This window comes from Hyperolius riggenbachi, chromosome 5 (genome assembly GCF_040937935.1).
Source record: "Hyperolius riggenbachi isolate aHypRig1 chromosome 5, aHypRig1.pri, whole genome shotgun sequence".
NCBI classification, from domain to species: Eukaryota; Metazoa; Chordata; class Amphibia; order Anura; family Hyperoliidae; genus Hyperolius; species Hyperolius riggenbachi.
In genome coordinates this window covers 187,791,918-187,814,403 of record NC_090650.1, presented here as the reverse complement: position 1 = coordinate 187,814,403, position 22,486 = coordinate 187,791,918, and the positions used below count along the sequence as shown (strand labels likewise).

At 45.2% G+C, this 22,486-nt stretch overlaps 1 protein-coding gene across 4 annotated transcripts in view; it reads left to right on the top strand.

Annotated features, from left to right (window-relative positions):
- The window catches only part of TPPP (tubulin polymerization promoting protein), a 439,620-nt gene that overhangs the window by 393,854 nt on the left and 23,280 nt on the right, over positions 1-22,486 (top strand). For all 4 annotated transcript variants that reach the window (XM_068236501.1, XM_068236502.1, XM_068236500.1 and 1 more), the window contains one exon: positions 11,855-12,008. In XM_068236501.1, coding sequence (XP_068092602.1) covers positions 11,855-12,008 — 154 coding nt within the window. The remainder of the gene's footprint in view (positions 1-11,854; positions 12,009-22,486) is intronic.

The window sequence follows — 22,486 nt, the reverse complement described above, 5'->3', positions numbered from 1 at the left end:
CATCCGCTCCAGGTTAGTGATAGAAAGTCCGGATCTTTTTAAGGATTCGGATCATTTGAATCGGATCATTGAAAAGATCCGGATCTTTGAACCGAATCATTTGAATCATTTTACTAGGGAAGCAGACTGGGTGAAATGACTAGCAGGACAGGACTTTCCCTGCACTGTACATTCTGTATGTTCCTGATTCTTCCAGACAGACATCCACTGTGAACCGAATCTTTCATTGTGATGATCCGGAAGATTCGACTCACAAAAAAGATCCGGATCAAAAGAACGATTCGTTCATGATCTGGACAACACTACAGTCCTACCAGGAGTCTCTGCAGTGCAGTGAATATTAATTAGCCATGTGGCTGGCCGCGGAGGAGGAGGGGAGACCTCCTCCTCCAACATTACTGAGCATGTGCAAGCAGTCTAACGCTGCTTAGCCCAGTATAACGTACAGCATGCAGCACTTTGTTTAAACGTGCTGCGTTCTTATGTAACCCAACGTGGGCACTGTGAACAGCACAATTGATTTTACAGTGCTGTGAGTTAGGCTGCGTTACTGGCTGCTGTAACGTGGGACTTTAACGTCCCACTGTGAAACCAGCCTTAAAGCACCCTTGGTCCCCTCCTTAGGACCTTATAGGCATTCTAACTTTAGTTATAGCACCTGATCTGCATGCTTGTTGATGGGCTGTGGCTAAAAGTATTAGAAACACAGGATTAGCAGGAGAGTCAGGCAAATGGCATTATTTTAAAAGAAAAAATCCATATCCTTCTCAGTTTAGGTTCCCTTTAACCACTTAAGGACCGCCCCCAGCCGATGGGCGGCCGCAAAGTCCGGGCCCAAACGACCGCAATACGCCCATCGGCGGGGGCGGCTGCGGGAGTGGCTATGCGGCGATCGCGTCATTTGTGACGCGATCAGCCGCCGGGGACTGGCTCCGCCCACCGCTCGCTGTAACCCGCCGGCCGTTCGGAAGCGCCGGCGGGTTACTAGCTGCCCGGTCGCCGCACGGAAAGTGTATAATAGGCTTTGTAATGTATACAAAGCCTATTATACTGGCTGCCTCCTGCCTTGGTGGTCCCAGTGTCCGAGGGACCACCAGGGCAGGCTGCAGCCACCCTAGTCTGCACCCAAGCACACTGATTTCCCCCCCCCCCTGCCCCCTGATCGCCCACAGCACCCCTCAGACCCCCCCCCCCCTGCCCACCCCCAGACCACTGTTTGCACCCAATCACCCCCCTAATCACCCATCAATCACTCCCTGTCACTATCTGTCAACGCTATTTTTTTTTTTAGTCCCTAATCTGCCCCCTACTCCCTCCTGATCACCCCTCCACCCCTCAGATTCTCCCCAGACCCCCCCCCCCAGACCCCCCCCCGTGTACTGTATGCATCTATCCCCCCTGATCACCTGTCAATCACCTGTCAATCACCCGTCAATCACCCCCTGTCACTGCCACCCATCAATCAGCCCCTAACCTGCCCCTTGCGGGCAATCTGATCACCCACCCACACCAATAGATCGCCCGCAGATCCGACATCAGATCACCTCCCAAATGCAGTGTTTACATCTCTTCTCTCCTCTAAACACCCACTAATTACCCATCAATCACCCCCTATCACCACCTGTCACTGTTACCCATCAGATTAGACCCTAATCTGCCCCTTGCCGGCACCCAATCACCCGCCTACACGCTCAGATTGCCCTCAGACCCCCCCTTATCAATTCGCCAGTGCAATATTTACATCTGTTATTCCCTGTAATAACCCACTGATCACCTGTCAATCACCCATCAATCACCCCCTGTCACTGCCACCCATCAATCACCCCCTGTCACTGCCACCCATCAATCAGCCCCTAACCTGCCCCTTGCGGGCAATCTGATCACCCACCCACACCAATAGATCGCCCGCAGATCCGACATCAGATCACCTCCCAAATGCAGTGTTTACATCTCTTCTCTCCTCTAAACACCCACTAATCACCCATCAATCACCCCCTATCACCACCTGTCACTGTTACCCATCAGATTAGACCCTAATCTGCCCCTAGGGCACCCAATCACCCGCCCACACCTCAGAACGCCCTCAGACCCCAGCCCTGATCACCTCGCCAGTGCATTGCTTGCATCTATTTCCCCCCTCTAATCACACCTTGAGAAACCCATCAATCACCTCCTGTCACCCCCTAGCACACCTACCCATCAGATCAGGCCCTAATTTGCCCCGTGTGGGCTCCTGATCACTCGGCCAAACCCTCAGATCCCCCTCAGACCCCCTTCCGATCACCTCCCCAGTGCATTGATTGCATCTATTTCCCCCTCTAACCGCCCCCTGAGACACCCATCAATCACCTCCTGTCACCCCCCTAGCACTCCTATCCATCAGAACAGGCCCAATACATCCTGTCATCTAAGAGGCCACCCTGCTTATGACTGGTTCCACAAAATTTGCCCCCTCATAGACCACCTGTCATCAAAATTTGCAGATGCTTATACCCCTGAACAGTCATTTTGAGGCATTTGTTTTCTAGACTACTCCTCGCGGTTTAGGGCCCCTAAAATGCCAGGGCAGTATAGGAACCCCACAAGTGACCCCATTTTAGAAAGAAGACACCCCAAGGTATTCTGTTAGGTGTATGATGAGTTCATAGAAGATTTTATTTTTTGTCAAAAGTTAGCGGAAATTGGATTTTTATTGTTTTTTTCACAAAGTGTCATTTTTCACTAACTTGTGACAAAAAATAAAATCTTCTACGAACTCACCATACCCCTAACGGAATACCTTGGGGTGTCTTCTTTCTAAAATGGGGTCACTTGTGGGGTTCCTATACTGCCCTGGCATTTTAGGGGCCCTAAACCGTGAGAAGTAGTCTAGAAAACAAATGCCTCAAAATGACCTGTGAATAGGACGTTGGGCCCCTTAGCGCACCTAGGCTGCAAAAAAGTGTCACACATGTGGTATCGCCGTACTCGGAAGAAGTAGTATAATGTGTTTTGGGGTGTATTTTTATACATACCCATGCTAGGTGGGAGAAATCTCTCTGTAAATGGACAATTGTGTGTAAAAAAAATCAAATGTCATTTACAGAGATATTTCTCCCACCCAGCATGGGTATGTGTAAAAATACACCCCAAAACACATTATAATACTTCTCCCGAGTACGGCGATACCACATGTGTGGCACTTTTTTGCACCCTAACTGCGCTAAGGGGCCCAAAGTCCAATGAGTACCTTTAGGATTTCACAAGTCATTTTGCGACATTTGGTTTCAAGACTACTCCTCACGGTTTAGGGCCCCTAAAATGCCAGGGCAGTATAGGAATCCCACAAATGACCCCATTTTAGAAAGAAGACACCCCAAGGTATTCCGTTAGGAGTACGGTGAGTTCATAGAAGATTTTATTTTTTGTCACAAGTTAGCGGAAAATGACACTGTGAAAAAAAAAATTAAAATCAATTTCTGCTAACTTGTGACAAAAAAAAAAAAATCTTCTATGAACTCACCATCCTCCTAACGGAATACCTTGGGGTGTCTTCTTTCTAAAATGGGGTCATTTGTGGGGTTCCTATACTGTCCTGGCATTTTAGGGGCCCTAAACCGTGAGGAGTAGTCTTGAAACCAAATTTCTCAAAATGACCTGTGAAATCCTAAAGGTACTCATTGGACTTTGGGCCCCTTAGCGCAGTTAGGGTGCAAAAAAGTGCCACACATGTGGTATCGCCGTACTCAGGAGAAGTAGTATAATGTGTTTTGGGGTGTATTTTTCCACATACCCATGCTGAGTGGGAGAAATATCTCTATAAATAGACAATTGTGTGTAAAAAAAAAATAAAAATTTTCATTTACGGAGATATTTCTCCCACCCAGCATGGGTATGTGTAAAAATACACCCCAAAACACATTATACTACTTCTCCTGAGTACGGCAATACCACATGTGTGGCACTTTTTTGAAGCCTAACTGCGCTAAGGGGCCCAAAGTCCAATGAGCATCTTTAGGCTTTACAGGGGTGCTTACAATTAGGCACCCCCCCAAAATGCCAGGACAGTGAACACACCCCACAAATGACCCCATTTTGGAAAGTAGACACTTCAAGGTATTCAGAGAGGAGCATAGTGAGTCCGTGGCAGATTTCATTTTTTTTGTCGCAAGTTAGAAGAAATGGAAACTTTTTTTTTTTTTTCTTTTTTGTCAGAAAGTGTCATTTTCCGCTAACTTGTGACAAAAAATAAAATCTTCTATGAACGCACCATGCCTCTCACTGAATACTTTGGGATGTCTTCTTTCCAAAATGGGGTCATTTGGGGGGTATTTGTACTTTCCTGGAATTTTAGCCCCTCATGAAACCTGACAGGTGTTTGGGGTAAAAGGGGGGTGATCAATAATTGGGGTATGTGCAATTTCACGGGAGGTTTGAGGGTATAGCAATGCAATGTGCGTGCTTATTGAATACAAATTTTGTGATCAGCAAACTCCTCGTGATGTTTTATTTAGTGAAGTTTTGAACTGTGCTATGCATAGAAGGTGCTAGAAGTAGTAAAAGGTGCGCAGAAAAGTCAGAGATGCTTGAAAATGGGAAAATTCACTTTTGGCACCACAGTTTGTAAACGCTATAACTTTTACCCAATCCAATAAATATGCACTGAATGGTTTTTTTTTTTTATCAAAGACATGTAGCAGAATAACTTTCGCGCTCAAATGTATAGGAAATTTTACTTTATTTGAAAAATGTCAGCACAGAAAGTTAAAAAAAATCATTTTTTTACCAAAATTCATGTCTTTTTTGCTGAATATAATAAAAAGTAAAAATCGCAGGAGCAATCAAATAGCACCAAAAGAAAGCTGTATTAGTGACAAGAAAAGGAGGTAAAATTCATTTAGGTGGTAGGTTGTATGAGCGAGCAATAAACCGTGAAAGCTGCAGTGGTCTGAATGGAGAAAAAGGCTCTGGTCCTTAAGGGGCGAAAAGACTGTGGTCCTGAAGTGGTTAAAGAGAATCTGAAGCCCGATTAAAAATGGCTTTTTAACTTATATTCAGCAGGGGCATGTTTGCCCCTGCTAAAACGCCGCTATCCCGCGGCATAATGAGGGGTCTTTACCCCCCAAATCCCCCCTGCAAAATCCACGACTTTATTGGTCGTGAATTTTGCTGCCCCTGTGCGCTTCCGTGTGAGGCAAGGCTATGAGCTGCAGCCCTGCCTCACACTCGTTTGTCAGCGTGTATCTCCGCCTCTCCCCGCCCCTCTCAGCAAAGGCAGATGGGGCGGGGGAGAGGCAGAGATCTGCGGCTGACAGACGCCTGTGGGGCAGGGCTGCAGCTCATAGCCCTGCCTCACACGGAAGCGCTCCCCGGGCACCACGGAGGGGATTTGGGGGGTAAAGACCCCTCGTTATGCCGCGAGATATCGGCGTTTATAAGCTAAAAAGCCATTTTTAATCTGGCTTCAGATTATCTTTAACAAACTGACGGAGACGCCGAAGTGGATTAGCTCATTGTGAGAGGGGGGTTCCCCTTTCCTATTGACACACTGTATTACTACGTGCTTCCCCACAAAACAGCAGAGAGCACGTGACTCGCTGCAGTAAATTACTCTGAGGAGCGAGAGACTACCGTTCTTGCTCCTATTCTGCCCAGCAATAAAGTTTATCCTTCCCCATCTTGAAATTGGCTTTAATGCATGCAGCCTTCTGTGGAAACCTCTCCACAGAGACTACCTGCAACTGCTCCCGTCCCCATCTTCTGCTCCTGCTTCGGGATTCAGAAGAGCCGCTGAGACAATGGATGTTTGCCGTTGCTATGCAACGGCAAACAAGGAAGCCAGAGGAGGGCGGTAGATCCACCGCCTAATCAAGGAAAAACCTGAAGCAGGAGCAGAAGATGGGGATGGGTGCAGCCGAAGGCATGGAATTGCACATGCCCATTAACCAACTTAACTTCTACAATAAATACAACCATTTCTGGAATAAGGCCGCGGCCATTTTTATTGGGGCTTTAAATGACATAACTTTATTAATCAAGAACAAACAAAATATTTTTTATTCAGAGATACCAAAAATAAACCGAAAGTTCTTATAGTAACTGCCAGTAATCTTTACTGGACACTCCAAAGGACCACCCATACCTGGGTGCCATTTCCACCAGCCGGCCTAGAACCTAGGCTGGCCCCACCCCACCACCGCGGCCTTTTCAATGGCTGAATGCAGATTGGAATTCAATATATCTAGACCAATGCTCGACAAATGAACCTTATCGTTCCTAAACAAGCCAGGTTCCCGACCTTCTAATTCAATGTGGCGGTATGAAAAGCCGCCCAACGAAGGAAGAAATTTTACTAATGACCTATTAATTCTCTTCCTGATCTTGTTCATGAATTTGAGGTCTGAATAAAGAGACCAAGATAGTCTCGGAATTATTTCGGAAAATATTATTTATGAACTCGGCATAAATCTTGCCAAATCGAATAAATCCGATTTCATCTGATTCAATAGACCCATAGTGCTGTATTTTGCAATGTCGTTTCCTCCTAAATGAATCAGAAGGATATCAGGAACCGGCCAACCATGCAGTTTATTATAAATAGCGGAACTGAGGTTCTCCCATTGAAGACCTCTGATACCCAGCCAAAAAACTTGAGCTTCATCCTTGCTTAACAGCAGATTTTCGGAATATGGCCTGTTCTTAGCCCTCCTCTTGGCCCAATAAATAAATGAGTGGCCGACGATCCAAATTATTGTTTTTCCTGCAAAACATTAACAAATAAACAAATGAGGCCTTACATATAAACGGAATCTATTAGATTCCCAACGACCGATACGTTGAACAACCTCATCTGGCAGACCGTGCCTAACTGCCTCAGTTGCCGCCCCTATCCTAAATGAATGGGACGAAAATTTTAGATCCCCTAAACCCAGCCGAACCAGGCACTTACGAAAGACAGCTCTAAACTGGAATGCCGATAAGGCCGACCCATCTTTATGCACCAAGAAAGACTTGGCACTAGTTCTCATGCTCATAAATAAACCAACTAACTTCACTGGACAACAAGACTGCCCATCCAATCCTGCAATAGATAACCACGCTCCCTTACCCAACTGATCAGTCTTTGATCGTTGGATAAACAGTTCCATTCTATTCCCTAGAACGTGTACATGCTCAACTTCAAGCGAGGAAGGAGAGGACTTATTGGGAGCAACCACCTCTGATATCCTCAGGGCTCCGAAAAATGATAAGCTGAAAGCCGCTCTGAACAAAGCCAGCTCATAGCTATCCACACAAATCATGCTCAGTACATCCATTAACTTTCTTAATAAATCAAAAGAAACCGGCCTTCTATTATCCGGTTGCCTAGCACCCTTTGCGACACCTTTTAACAATTGCTTAACCAGCGGATATGAGTTATGCCCAGGGGCCCGAGCCAACCGTCTAAAAAATGAAATTCCTGCTAACATTTTTGACAATTTATTTGCTGAAAACCCCTGTTGCACATATGTAGAAATAAAAACCAAAAACAACTCACTCGAGTCACATAAAGGATTTAGATTGTACTCATCTGAAAATTTGCACCATGAAGACCAGGCCTTATTATATTCAATCCAGGTCCGGGGAGCAACCGACCTTTCCACTAAGCCTGAAATTAGGACCAAATGATCTTCCATAGATGCTCTGGGCAGCTCTGTCCTTTCTCTTCTGCGGCTGTCAATGCTCGGAAGGTATCCCATTGCTGCCGAGACAAAGAGTCAGCTATAACATTCAATCTTCCAGGTAAATACTTTGCCTTAATCCACACATTAAGCTTTAGACAGAGAAGAACCAAGTGTCTAAGTAGCTTGACCACCATGCTAGATTTTGCGGACAAGCAGTTGATTGCGAACATAACTCCTCTATTATCTGTCTGTAACAAAATCCGCTTGTTCTGAAAGCTTTTACCCCATAAAGTTAACGCCACAATAACCGGGAAAAGCTCCAGCAACAGGATGTTTTTGTAACACCTCCCTCAATCCAAGATTGAGGCCAACTCTCTGCCGACCATCGGCCCTGCCAGAATGCTCCATATCCGACTGCACCTGCAGCATCAGTGAAAAATTCCATCCTATCATCCAAAATAAATTCAGTTTGCCATAACGACTTACCGTTAAAGCCTAACAGGAAGCTATACCAAACCAACATATCCTCTTTAGCTTCCCTATCCAAAGTAACATGCAGCCTCGGGGACCTCAGTCCTGCTATAACCGCTGCCAATCTTCTAGAAAAGACCCTACCCATCGGCATTACCCTAGAAGCAAACGCTAAATGACCCAATAAGGACTGAATTTCCTTCACTGTAGCTTTCCTTTTTACTAACAGACCATTCAACAAGGCTTTTAAAATCCCAATCTTTTTACTTGGTAATCTAAACTCCATACGGACTGTGTCCACTGTAATACCTAAAAATTCCAACTCTGTGCACGGGCCTACCGTCTTCTCGTGCGCCAAGGGCACACCAAACTCTTCCATGGTTTCACAAAAAACTTGCAATAGTGCCTGGCAAGTCTGGGAATCCCCTGGTCCGATGAACAAAAAATCATCCAGGTAATGCACTAATGCACCCCCAGATGATTTCTGACTCACCGACCATTCTAGGAATTTAGAAAAAGACTCAAAATAAAAACAAGACAATGCACACCCCATCGGGAGACATTTATCAAAGAAAAACTGATTGTCAAAACAAAAACCCAATGATTTAAACGCATCCGGGCAGATAGGCAACAAGCGGAATGCCGACTGGATGTCCGCTTTTGCTAAGAGAGCGTTACTCCCAAATTTTGAATTTCATCCAATGTCTTGTCAAAAGTTAGATACGACACTGATGCTAGAGATTTGTCAATGCTATCGTTTAATGAATTATCTCGAGGAAACGACAAGTGGTGAATCAATCTGAATTCGTTTTCAGATTTTTTTGGTACTACACCTAGAGGTGAGATTCTAAAATTTTCAAAAGGGGGGGCCACAAAGGGGCCCTCCACCCGACCCAAACGCAATTCTTTCGCAATTTTGTCAAACACCACTTGCCGATGTAAACTAACGGATTTCAAATTCGGGACAGTAACGCACCCCTGGCCATCAAAAACAGGTAACTTAAAACCATTCTCAAAACCTTCAGTGAGTAGATGGCTGCTCATTCTGTCGGGATAAATTTTTAACCACTGGGCCATTTTTTGAAGCCTCACTGGCGTCCAAGCTTTTATGAAAAAGCTCTTTTGTGCTATTCTGCGCCTGCATCCCTACCCTCTTGAAACAGCGAGACATAGGGTGCATGCCTCCACAGAAGTTACACTCATGTCTATACCGGCAGTTCTGGAGGAATTTACAAGTGCCCTCATTGTAGGCGAAACATAAGCCCTTCTTAACAGCTTAACCGGACTGCACCGCTTTTTGCGATTGTTTTTGCTTCTGCTGATCGAGCATTAGGCTTAACCATAAGCCCAAATCTTTTGTTCCCCACGACAATGAAGATTGCACCGCCATTCTCTGGCGATACGCTTCATCGTATTGGAACCATGCTGAGCCTCCAAATTGTCTATAAGCTTTGCTAATCGCATCAAGGTATTGAAATAAGCTGGTACATAGTTCCGGTTTCTTTTCGCCCAAGACACTTGCAAATATACAGAACGTCTGCTGCCAATTGTTAAACGTACGCAAAACAGGACGGCGCCTGTCTTCTTCATCTTTCTTATCCTTCACTGTGAACTCTTTATAAAACGGCAGCAAAGATAATGGGTCAATATACTCCCCACTCCATATTTTTTCTTTCACTGAGGTACTCAAGTGAAAACCTATGTGTATATATATATGTATATATATATATGTATATATATATATATATATATGTATGTGTATATATATATATATATATATATATATATATATATATATATATATATACTAACTGATCCTCAAAGGAGCTCACAATCTAATCCCTACCATTGCCATATGTCTATATTATGTAGTGTAAGTACTGTAGTCTAGGTCCAATTTTTAGGGGGAGCCAATTAACTTATCCGTATGTTTTTGGAATGTGGGAGGAAACCGGAGTGCCCGGAGGAAACCCACGTAGACATGGAGAGAACATACAAACTCTTTGCAGATAGTGCCCTGGCTGGGATTCGAACCAGGGACCCAGTGCTGCAAGGCGAGAGAGCTAACCACTACGCCAGCGTGCTGCCTGTTACGTTAAAACCAAGCACACTATTGTTTTTCTTGTGTAATTCCGAATAAGTTTGATGTCATATGACCCTCTTCCTATTGAAAAAACTAAAGTTGGATTCAAAATGACCGACTTCAAAATGGCTGCCATGGTCACCACCCATCTTGAAAAGTTTCCCTCCTCACATATACTAATGTGCCACAAACAGGAAGTTAATATCACCAACCATTCCCATTTTATTAAGGTGTATCCATATGAATGGCCCACCCTGTAGAGTACTGTAGCTATCCCTGTAGAAATCTATAAAAGTTGCATTTTTTTGTGGAATTAAATGAAAATTTTTGGAAACCCTGGTCTAAGAAGCTTATTAAAGAGAACCCGAAGTGGGTTATAAGAATCCTATTAGCACACAGAGGCTGGGTCTGCATATAATGCCCAGCCTCTGTTGCTATACTGTCTCCCCCAGGCCCCCCCCCCCCCCCCTGCGCTCTGCTGACCCCCATAAATCAAATTGCCGTTCTAGCGACACGCAGCGTGTCGCTAGCAGGCTGTTTACATGCAGACTGTTACGCTCCGCCACTCCCCGCCTTCGTCCCTTTCCTACCCGCCTCTGTAAGCTGATTGGAGGGAAGGGACGCAGGTGGGGAGTAGCGATATATAGGAGGCGGGGGAGCGGTGGAGAGTGACAGTGGATGTAACAGCTTGCTAGCGACACGCTGCATGTTGCTAGCATGGCGGTTTGATTAATGGGGACCAGCAGAGAGCGGGGGGGGGGGGGAGACAGTATAGCAACAGAGGCTGGGAATTATATGCAGACCTAGCCTCTTTGTGCTAATAGAATTCTTAGAACCCACCTCGGGTTCTCTTTAAGGCCTCTTGCGCATTACATGTAATTCCGATATTTTTATACGATCCAATTTTTTTATTCCGATTAAAAAACGTAGCAGCAAATAGTACCTTTTTTTTAATCGGAATCAAAAATCGGATCATATAAAAAAAAAATCGGAATCGCATGTAGTGTGCAAGAGGCCTAACAAAGTACAGTATATTTATCAAAGCAGTTCAATATTTTGAAAGCCCATGACCTTCCTTAAAGGGGTTCTGTGGATAATTAAAAACAACAAAAACTGACACTTACCTGGGGCTTCTATCGGTCCCCTGCAGCTATCATGTCCAGCGCCGTCCTCCTACGATCCTCCGTTCCCCGCCGCCGACACCGGTCAATCATTCCTCTAATTAGACAAATAATGTTCGCTCCAGCTCGTGTCTCCGGGAGCTTACTGTGCAGGTATAGTACGAGGTTTTCCTGTACTGTGCCTGCGCAGTAAGCTCCCAGAGACACAGCGGTAGCGAGCACGGAGCAGTTGCGTCAGACAGCTAAGTGATCAGGACCGGAGCCGGGGAATGGAGGATCGTAGGAGGACGGTGCGGGACATGACAGCTGCAGGGGGCCGATAGAAGCCCCAGGTAAGTGTCAGTTTTTGTTGTTTTTATAATCCACAGAACCCCTTTAATAAACTAAACCCAGTGAGTGTGGTGACTTGTTTAATATACCCTTTATAGCACAGCAGGAAATTTGAGTGGTATAATAATAATAAGAAGAATAAGGTTCTTCATTTTATTTGGATTTTTTTGAGAAGGAATTACACATTTACACTTTTTTTTTTTTAGGGCAAAGTCTTGCAGAACAATAACTTTTCAACAGTTCAGTGATGCACTTGATGAGTTGGCACAAAAGAGATATAAGGACCATGAGAAAGAAGAAGCTATTCGTATGATGCACAGGCTTGTTGAAGGAAAAGCTCCAATTATAGCAGGAGTTACAGTAAGTAATACTTTTTACATATTTACATTTTATTTGAGTTATTTGGGTGAATAAAACACAAACATCTCATGCAAATAAAACTTTTCAAATGAAATTGCTTTATTGGCAGTCCTCTATTAACCCCCTTGCCGTTCCAATTGTGTCGGCAAGGGGGCGGCGCAGCACTTATAAAAATTTTTATTATATAGCGGGCCCAGGGCCTCCGGCGATCAGAGTAAGCAGGAAATCCCGTTCAGAACGTGATTTCCTGCTGGGCTTCCCCGGTCGCCATGGCGACGGGCGGGATGACGTCACCGACGTCGGGACGTCAGAGGGAATCCCGATCCACTCCTCAGCGCTGCCTGGCAATGATTGGCCAGGCTGCGCAAGAGGTCTGGAGGGAGGAGGGGGGAGGCGCGGCAAGCGGCGGTGATCGTAATATGCACGCAGCTAGCAAAGTGCTAGCTGCGTGCAATAAAAAAAAAAATGCAAATCGGCCAATCCTCCTGCGCAGGTTACCCCAAGCTGAGCTCGGGATAACCGGCAAGGAGGTTAAAACGGAATGTACAAAAAAAAAATATACATTATGCTCACTAGTCTTGTGGAAATCAGCCTAGGCCTTGTTCACATCAGCAGGGAAACCAGTCCGATTATCAGCGGACTGCAAGTTTGTTTGGTACACAGTAATTCCGGAAAATGCATGTCATAAATAGCATGCTGTGTATGATTATATCAGATTTAAAGAGACTCTGAAGCCTCCTAAAATGCCACATTTTATTTAACATTTCTCTTCAGCAATCTCACAATAGCTAAAACGCTGCATCCCCGCAGCAGAATGCTGTATTTAAACCTCCCAAATACCGGGGCACAAAGCCACGACTTTCAAAGTCGTGGATTTTGCTGCCCTGGGAGGCAAAGCTTAGCGCTGTAGCTCTGCCTCCATTAGCATCAATCACTGCTGACTGCCGCCTCTCCCCCGCCCCTCTCAGTGAAAGAAGACTGAGAGGGGCAGGGAGAGGCTGTGATCAGCAATGATTGACGCAAGTAGAGGCAGAGCTACAGCGCTAAGCTCTGCCTCTACAAGGAAGCGCTCCCTGGTTTTTGCCCGGGGATTTGGGGGTTATAAAACCCTCATTCTGCTGCGGGAATACAGCGTTTTATGCTATTCTGATATTGCTGAGGAGAAATGTTAAATAAAAAGTGGCATTTTAGTAGGCTTCAGAGTCTCTTTAACAGACACAATGGAGTCTCTGTCAACAAGTGTTCTATGCCATGCATGGTGACAGTGCAGCCACTGTAACATGCATGGCAGGAATCTGCTAGTGTGGAACTACAGGACTCTGTAGCCTTATAAATGCAGCTATTACTGAAGGGGAAAATTGGTGCAAATGGAACTTATGTCAGCATTTGTGCTTAAACATCTACAACAGGGACACATACCTTATCAAAACTTCTGATGTCTGTCTCTTGTAGAAAAAATACATTTTACTTTTTTCTTTTTCTTTTTTTTTCTAATACATTTGGAAAGACTGGGGAAGGGTTAGAACCTCTGTCAGGCTGTGCTTGATGACCGTGGTAACACAGCAGGGAGTAAGTAAAGGTAGCCATACACTGGCTCGATTCCCGGCCGTTTCTACAGCAGATTCGATCCTGGGATCGAATCTGCTGCCAATCGTTCGCGGTAAACGCAGCCGCCGATCCGATTCCCTCCCGGAATCGGATCGGTCCGTCGATCGCGCCGTGCGGGAAATTACCCTCGATCGCCCGCGGGTAAAGTGCGCGTCGCTAGCGGCGGCCGATCCGATCAGGTATACATTACCTGAGGCTGGCTCCCGGGCGTCTTCTCCGTGCTGCACGGCTCTGTTCCGGCTCCATCCATCCCAGCGCTTCCTGTGTCACTGCAGTGACCAGGAAGTTCTAATAGAGGGCGCTCTATTTGAACTTCCTGGTCACGGAGTAACACAGGAAGCGCCGTAATGGATCCGGAACAGAGCCGTGCAATGCGGAGAAGAGGACCTGGAGCCAGCATCAGGTAATGTATACGGGTGGGGGGACAGGCGGCAGGAGCAGCTCAGCAGATGGTGAATCGGTTTCAGGCTGAAATCGATTCACAATCTGTTTGCAGTAAAGGCAGCCATACGATCCCTCTCTGATCAGATTCGATCAGATAGGGATCTGTCAGCTGGTCGATCTAATGGCACATCGACCAGTGTATGGCTACCTTTAAGTTCTAAATAAAAAAAAAAAAGTGCACACACAATAAAAAAGAATCTATTGGAGTAGTAAAGAAAACAATTATTTATACACTAGCTGATGGCCTGGCGTTGCCCGGGTATGTATTTGGCTGGTGTTGGCTCCGCCCATTTTTTCTAGCCCTAACACACAATTACTCAATGACCAAGTTTGTGAGCTTTGCGGTCTTTGGTATCAATAATTTGCATTGAAATTAAAAAATCTGATTGGCTGTTTGTGGCTCCACACCCTTTTCTGAATTTGAACCCCAGTCACCCAATGACCAACTGTACCAGGTTTGAGGCCTGTGCCATTAACAGTGCAAGACTGGTAGCAATTAAATATTCCCCTTGAAAAGCAATAGGTGAAGTTGGATTCACTTTTGTAGGCTTCACCCACTTTTCTGAATATTAATCTCAGTCACCCAGTGACCAACTGTGCAAAGTTTGAGAACCCTGCCATTAACAGCGTAAGAATGGCTGCAGTTTACATTTTCCCAGGGAAATTTGTATTTGTCTCCACCCACTAATGACCCGGCGTTGCCTGTGTATGTATTTGACTGGTGTTGGCTCCGCCCACTTTCTAACCCTAATGCACAAACACTCAATGACCAAGTTTGTGAGCTTTGGGGTCCTTGGCATCAATAATTTGTATATTCCCATGAAATGAAACAAATCAGATTGGCTGTTTGTGGCTTCACCTCCTCTCCAGCATTTGCACCCCAGTCACCCAATGATCAACTGTAGCAGGTTTGAAGCATCTGCTATTAGCAGTGTAAAAATGGCAGCAATTTAAATATTCCCCTTAAAAATCAACATGTGAATTTTGATTGGCTATTATAGGCTCCACCCACTTCCCTGAATATTAATCTCAGTCACCCAGTGACCATCTGGGCAAAGTTTGAGAACCCTGCCATTAACAGTGTAAGAATGGCTGCAGTTTATATTTTCCCAGTGAAATTTGGTTTTGGTTCCGCCCACTTTTTGTAACCTGGACACACAGGTCACTCAATGACCACTTTTGTGAGCTTTGGCATCGATAATTTGTACTTTCCCATGAAATGAAACAAATCTGACTGTTTGTGGCTCTGTCCCCTTTTCTGAATTTGAACCCCAGTGACCCAATGACCAACTGTACCAGGTTTGAGGCTTGTGCCATTAACAGTGCAAGAATGGCAGCAATTTTAATATTCTCCTTGAGAAGCGATATGTGATTTTTGATTGGCATTTTTAGGCTCCACCCACTTTTCTGAATATTAATCCCAGTCACCCAGTAACCAGCTGTGCAAAGTTTGAGAACCCTGCCATTAACCATGAAGAAAGGCTGCAGTTTACAATTTCCCAGAAAAATCTGTTTTTGACTTGTGAGCTTTTGGGTTCCTGGCCTCAAAATTCTGCTAATGGAAGCAGTTTATCCAGCAAAGAAATCTGATTGGCTGTGTTTGGCTCCGCCCCTTTACTGAATTTGAACCCCAGACAGTTAACGACTGACTGTAGCAGGTTTGAGGCCTCTGCCATTAACAGAATGGCTGCAGTTTCAATATTCCCCTTGAAAATCAATAGGTGAATTTTGATTGGCTCTTGTAGGCTCCACCTACTTTTCCGAATATTAATCCCAGTCACCCAGTGACCAACTGTGTGAAGTTTGAGAACCATGCCATTAAAGAGACACTGAAGCGAGACTAAATCTCGCTTCAGGTCTTATATATAGCAGGGGCACGTGTGCCCCTGCTAAAACGCCGCTATCCCGCGGCTTAACGGGGGTCCCTTCACCCCCAACCCACCCCCCGCAAACCTGGGTCGGAAAAAGGTCGCTGGAGCTGATCTTCCTGGAGGCAGGGCTAACGGCTGCAGCCCTGCCTCCAGTCGCGTCTATCAGACGCGCATCGCCGCCTCTCCCCCGCCCCTCTCAGTGAAGGAAGACTGAGAGGGGCGGGGGAGAGGCGGAGGTACGCGTCTGACAGACGCGCATGGGGCAGGGCTGCGGCGGTTAGCCCTGCCCCAACCAGGAAGCGCTCCCCCGCTGCTCGGAGGGGGTTTGGGGGGACAGGGACCCCCGTTAAGCCGCGCTATAGCGGCGTTTTAGCAGGGGCACGCATGCCCCTGCTAGCTATGAGGTCTGAAGCGAGATCTATTCTCGCTTCAGACTCTCTTTAACAGTGTAAGAAAAGCTGCAGTTTATATTTTCCAATGTAAAAAGTTAGTTGTTTTTGGCTCCGCCCACTATTTCTAACCTCAATGACCAAGTTTTTGAGCTTTGTGGTCCATGGCATAAATAAGTTGCATTTTACCATTGAAATTAAACAAATCTGATTGGCTGTATTTTGCTCGCTCCCTTCAGAATTTAAACCTCAGTCTCCCAGTGACTGACTGTACCAGATTTGAGGCCTCTGCCATTAAGAGTGTATGAATGGCAGCAATGTAAATATTCCCCTTGAAAATCAAGGTGAATTTTGATTGGCTGCTGTAGGCTCCACCCACTTTCCTGAATATTAATCTCAGTCACCCAGTGACCAACTGTGTGAAGTTTGAGAACCCTGCCATTAAAGGACTTCCGAGGCCAAAACGAAGAAAATTACACTTTACCTTTTTCTTAGCAAAATCCACGGAGGACGCCCTGCGCGTCCTCCGCTCCGTTCCGCCGTCAGTGTAGGCCTTTCCGCTCCCCCAGGGCTTGCCCCGACCCCACCGAACGGGTCACATCGATGCCACCCCTAAGATGGCCGCCACCTTGATCCGCGGCTGCGCAGTACGCTTTGCCGCGATTGCGACTGCGTAGCCTTTAGCCCGCCTCCCGCCGCACGCTTCAGGAGGATGCCGGGACCCATACGCGGCGGGAGGCGGGCTAAAGGCTGCGCAGTCGCAATCGCAGCAAAGCGTACTGCGCAGCCGCGGATCAAGGCGGCGGCCATCTTAGGGGTGGCATCGATGTGACCCGTTCGGTGGGGTCGGGGCAAGCCCTGGGGGAACGGAAAGGCCTACACTGACGGCGGAACAGAGCGGAGGACGCGCAGGGCGTCCTCCGTGGATTTTGCTAAGAAAAAGGTAAAGTGTAATTTTCTTCGTTTTGGCCTCGGAAGTCCTTTAACAGTGTAAGAAAAGCTGCAGTTTATATTTTCCAGTGACATTTGTTTTTAGCTGAATATTAGTCACAGTCACCCAGTGGCCAACTGTGTCACGTTTGAGAACCCTGCCAATAAGAGAATGGCTGAAATCAACCTAACCAATTTGATTTGCTGCTTGTGGCTCCACCCCTTTAGTGAATTTGGACCCCAGTCACCCAATGACTGACTGTATCAGGTTTGAGGCCTCTGCCATTAACAGTGAAAGAATGGTAGCAATCTAAATATTCCTCTTGAAAATCAATAGGTCAATTTTGATTGGCTGTTGTAGGCTCCACCCACATTTCTGAATCTTCATCCCAGTCACCCAGTGGCTAATTGTGTAAAGTTTGGGAACCTTGCCATGTTAAAAATTTAGTTGTTGGCACCGGCCACTTTTTTTCTAACCTTGACATACAGTCACTCAGTTATCAAGTTTATCAGCTTTGGGGTCCTTGGTATCAATACTTTGTATATTCCCATTGAAAAATAAACAAATATGGCTGTTTGTGGCTCTGCCCCCTTTCTAAATTTGAACCCTAATCACCCAATGACTGTGTTGTGAAATACCACAAAACGATGTCTTGGAAGTAAAGTATTGGTTTATTTACTGTACAGGAGACATGCACTGAATCATAGCAAAGCAATGTCTGACTTGCAAAGCTTGGAACAGAAGTTATATACTCCCAATTACACATTACAATCATTCCTCCTACTAATAACCTGATTGGGTCCTCACAAGATCTCTGAGTTAACTATTGGAATACAGAATACAGCATAAATGAATACATGAATACATATTAATATTTAAGTGGATGAGATCAGTCAGTCGTTAATTATTATTAGAGGAATTTGCTTCAATAGTAGCTTGTTTAATTTAAGGCTAGTTTGACTGGTGAAATTCACACAGCGCCATCCTTATCTACAAGAAAGACAAATCATCCCTAGTAGCACATTCCAAACCCATGATACTATGTGAAAGAAGAGAACTAGTCTTATACGTGTAACAGTATAGAACAAAGGGAGTGTGGCAAAATGGCTTACAGGTGGCCATTTTATTTATCAATTTTACTTCAACTGACTGTATCAGGTTTGAAGCATTTGCTATTGACAGTATAAGAATGGTAGCAGCTTAAATATTCCCTTTGAAAATCAGAAGGTGAATTTTTATTGGCTGTTGTAGGCTCCACCCACCTTCCAAACTCTTAATCTCATTCACCCAGTGACCAACTGTGCAAAGTTTGAGAGCCCTGCCATTAACCGTGTAAGAATGGCTGAAGTTTATATTTTCCAGTGAAATTTTGTTTTTAGCTCCGCCCGCTTTTTGTAACCTTAACACACAGTCACCCAGGGACCAAGTTTGTGAGCTTTCAGGTTCCTGGCATCAAAAATGTGTGAATGGAAGCAGTTTATCCACCAAGGAAATCTGATTGGCTGTATGTGGCCCCGTGAATTTGGACCCCAGTCACCCAATGACCGACTGTAGCAAGTTTGAAGCCTCTGCCATTAACAGTGTAAGAATGGCAGCAGTTTAAATATTCCCCTTGAAAATCAATAGGTGAATTTTGATTGGCTGTTGTAGGCTCCACCCACTTTCTTGAATCTTAATTGCATTCACCCAGTGACCAACTGTGGCAAGTTTGAGAACCCTGTGATTAACAGTCTAAGAATGGCTGCAGTTTACATTTTCCCATTTAAAATGAATGGCTGAAATTTGATTGGCTGTGTTATGCTCCTCCCACTTTTCCTAGATTCGTAACCTTCAAGCCGTTTTCGAGTGATTGCGACACACACCACACACACACACACACACGATTTTATATATATATATATATAAGCTTTACCACATGGCCAGATACAGTGGAGGAAATAATTATTTGACCCCTCACTGATTTTGTAAGTTTGTCCAATGACAAAGAAATGAAAAGTCTCAGAACAGTATCATTTCAATGGTAGGTTTATTTTAACAGTGGCAGATAGCACATCAAAAGGAAAATCGAACAAATAACCTTTAATAAAAGATAGCAACTGATTTGCATTTCATTGAGTGAAATAAGTTTTTGAACCCTCTTAACAATAAAAGACTTAATACTTAGTGGAAAAACCCTTGTTTGCAAGCATAGAGGTCAAACGTTTCTTGTAATTGATGACCAAGTTTGCACACATTTTAGGAGGAATGTTGGTCCACTCCTCTTTGCAGATCATCTCTAAATCCCTAAGGTTTCGAGGCTGTCTCTGTGCAACTCTGAGCTTGAGCTCTCTCCATAGGTTTTCTATTGGATTAAGGTCCGGAGACTGACTAGGCCACTCCATGACCTTAATGTGCTTCTTCTTGAGCCGCTCCTTTGTTGCCTTTGCTGTATGTTTTGGGTCATTGTCGTGCTGGAACACCCATCCATGACCCATTTTCAGTTTCCTGGCAGAGGGAAGGAGGTTGTCATTCAGGATTTCACGATCCATTTTCCCGTTAATGCGATTAAGTTGTCCTGTGCCCTTAGCAGAAAAACACCCCCAAAGCAAAATGTTTCCACCCACATGCTTGACGGTGGGGACGGTGTTTTGGGGGTCATAGGCAGCATTTTTCTTTCTCCAAACACAGCGAGTTGCGTTAATGCCAAAGAGCTCTATTTTGGTCTCATCAGACCACAGCACCTTCTCCCAGTCACTTACAGAATCATACAGGTGTTCATTGGCAAACTTCAGACGGGCCTGCACATGTGCCTTCTTGAGCAGGGGGACCTTGCGAGCCCTGCAGGATTTTAATCCATTGTGGTGTAATGTGTTTCCAATGGTTTTCTTGGTGACTGTGGTCCCTGCTAATTTGAGGTCATTCACTAACTCCTCCCGTGTAGTTCTAGGATGCTTTTTCACCTTTCTCAGAACCATTGACACCCCACGAGGTGAGATCTTGCGTGGAGCCCCAGAGCAAGGTCGATTGATGATCATTTTGTGCTCCTTCCATTTTCGAACAATCGCACCAACAGTTGTCACCTTCTCTCCCAGCTTCTTGCTAATGGTTTTGTAGCCCATTCCAGCCTTGTGCAGGTCTACAATTTTGTCTCTGACATCCTTGGACAGCTCTTTGGTCTTTCCCATGTTGGAGAGTTTGGAGTCTGTTTGATTGATTGATTCTGTGGACAGGTGTCTTTTATACAGGTGACTAGTTAAAGTGGATCCGAGATGAACTTTTACTCATTGCATAATTGTGTTCCTTACATATAGTTTATAGGGCATTCCTCAAGCCAAATACTTGTTTTGTTTTGTTTTAATACCCTAATTTCCTATAAACTAAATAAGCCACACCCACAGCTTCTCCAGAGTGCCTTGGCGCTTGCAAGGGATTGTGGGATTTCAGTCTGGGCAGGTGAAAAAGGTGTTACTAGCTATAGATTTCAGAGGCAGAGTTTTCACAATCTGAGAGCTGCAGTGCAGATACAGATCAGTTGCCTGTGTAATGGAGGAGATAAGAGTGGAGTTTTCACAGAATATGCAGATTAGCATGCCTAGATACAGATAAGCTTGCCTGTGTGTGTAATTGTGTAATAGTGACAAGCAGAAAACATGTCTGCTCCCATTGTATCACAGGAAAAAAAATTAATATACTGTTGAAGCTGTTTGAAGATAGATTTGCTGTGTAAACTATCTAAACTTTAGATAAGATATATAGACAAGTCACTTGTTATATTTAGTTTTTCATCTCGGATCCGCTTTAAGACAGGTGTCCTTAATGAGGGTGACTAATTGAGTAGAAGTGTCTAACCACTCTGTGGGAGCCAGAACTCTTAATGGTTGGTAGGGGTTCAAAAACTTATTTCAATCTATGAAATGCAAATCAGTTGCTATCTTTTATTTAAGGTTATTTTTTCGATTTTCCTTTTGATATGCTATCTGCCACTGTTAAAATAAACCTACCATTGAAATGATACTGTTCTGAGACTTTTCATTTCTTTGTCATTGGACAAACTTACTGTCACAGGAGCCCTAGTGGCTGACCGCACTTAGCCTTCTAAACGGTGCCAGCGCACAGATCGTGCAAACTCTGGTCGCAGTCAATGCGCAGGAACCGTTAAGAATTAGCCGCAGACAACTCAGAAGGGAGCCTGTGAGACACGGGTAATTACAACGTCACCTACTGGTTCAGAGTAAACTGCCACCACCGCGGTTACCATGGGACCGTGGAGCCCACTAACTGACTGACTAGTCCTGCGAATAAAACGGTTAAACACACGGTATTCTGTCTAGCCAACAACAAACAAACAGTAGCGTATCTTCAGAGACCCGGGATCAGTTCTGTGTGTGTGCTGATAAGCAGGGTAGCGGACAGTGAATGACTTGGAGAAAGTCGTTTATTCACGCAATATAAATAATTAATATATACAGACAATTATTAAAATCACAATTATTCAGACAGTAATAGCCAGTATAAAAAATAAAAGAAGGGAGAAAAATACTTAGTTCCTGGAAAGATGTCCTTTTTGTGGGAAAACAGAGTTCTGGGTTTCAATTTGAGTTCAGAGTTCTGACCAGGTGGATGCCAGCATATCCTCAAGCTGGCATCTGATGAGTTCAAGATGTTTCAGTGTGGAGGACACTGAGTTTGGGTCCTCTGCCATTCTTATGCCCCTGCTTCAGTAGGAGGGAGTGAGGGCGGGGAGCCATACACCCCCTTAGAAGATGAGATGAGCCCTCCCCTTGTCCTGGGGGCTAGAAATCATATCTACCCATATATGGGCTCTATCTCTCAGAACCGTACAGGTCAGGGCGGACTTATTAACATTTTCAGGTCTGTCTCGATTTACCCAGCGCCCTGATACCAGACATGAGGGGTGGGTCCCCTGTGGTATCATCAGGGCATTTCCAAACTGCCTAACTGGCAGTCCTTACCTCAGAATGTTCTGAAACTTCCTCAGAACCAGCACCGGGGCTCATGCTACACTTCCCCCACGTTTGGCGAAGCTGCCATCTCAGGAACCCCAGAAATATGACAGATCTGGGAAGTTATGGATATGCTATGAGACTCAGGTTATTCCCAGGCAAAGGCTCTTTGAAGTTTGGAGCAGCCAGCGAGGTGTCGCCTCCCCTGCTGGGAGGGAGCCAGCGGGTCTGGCTTTTAGCCCAACTAGATTGCTTCTGCCATGGTGCTTGTCACCTTATACCTGATGGATGG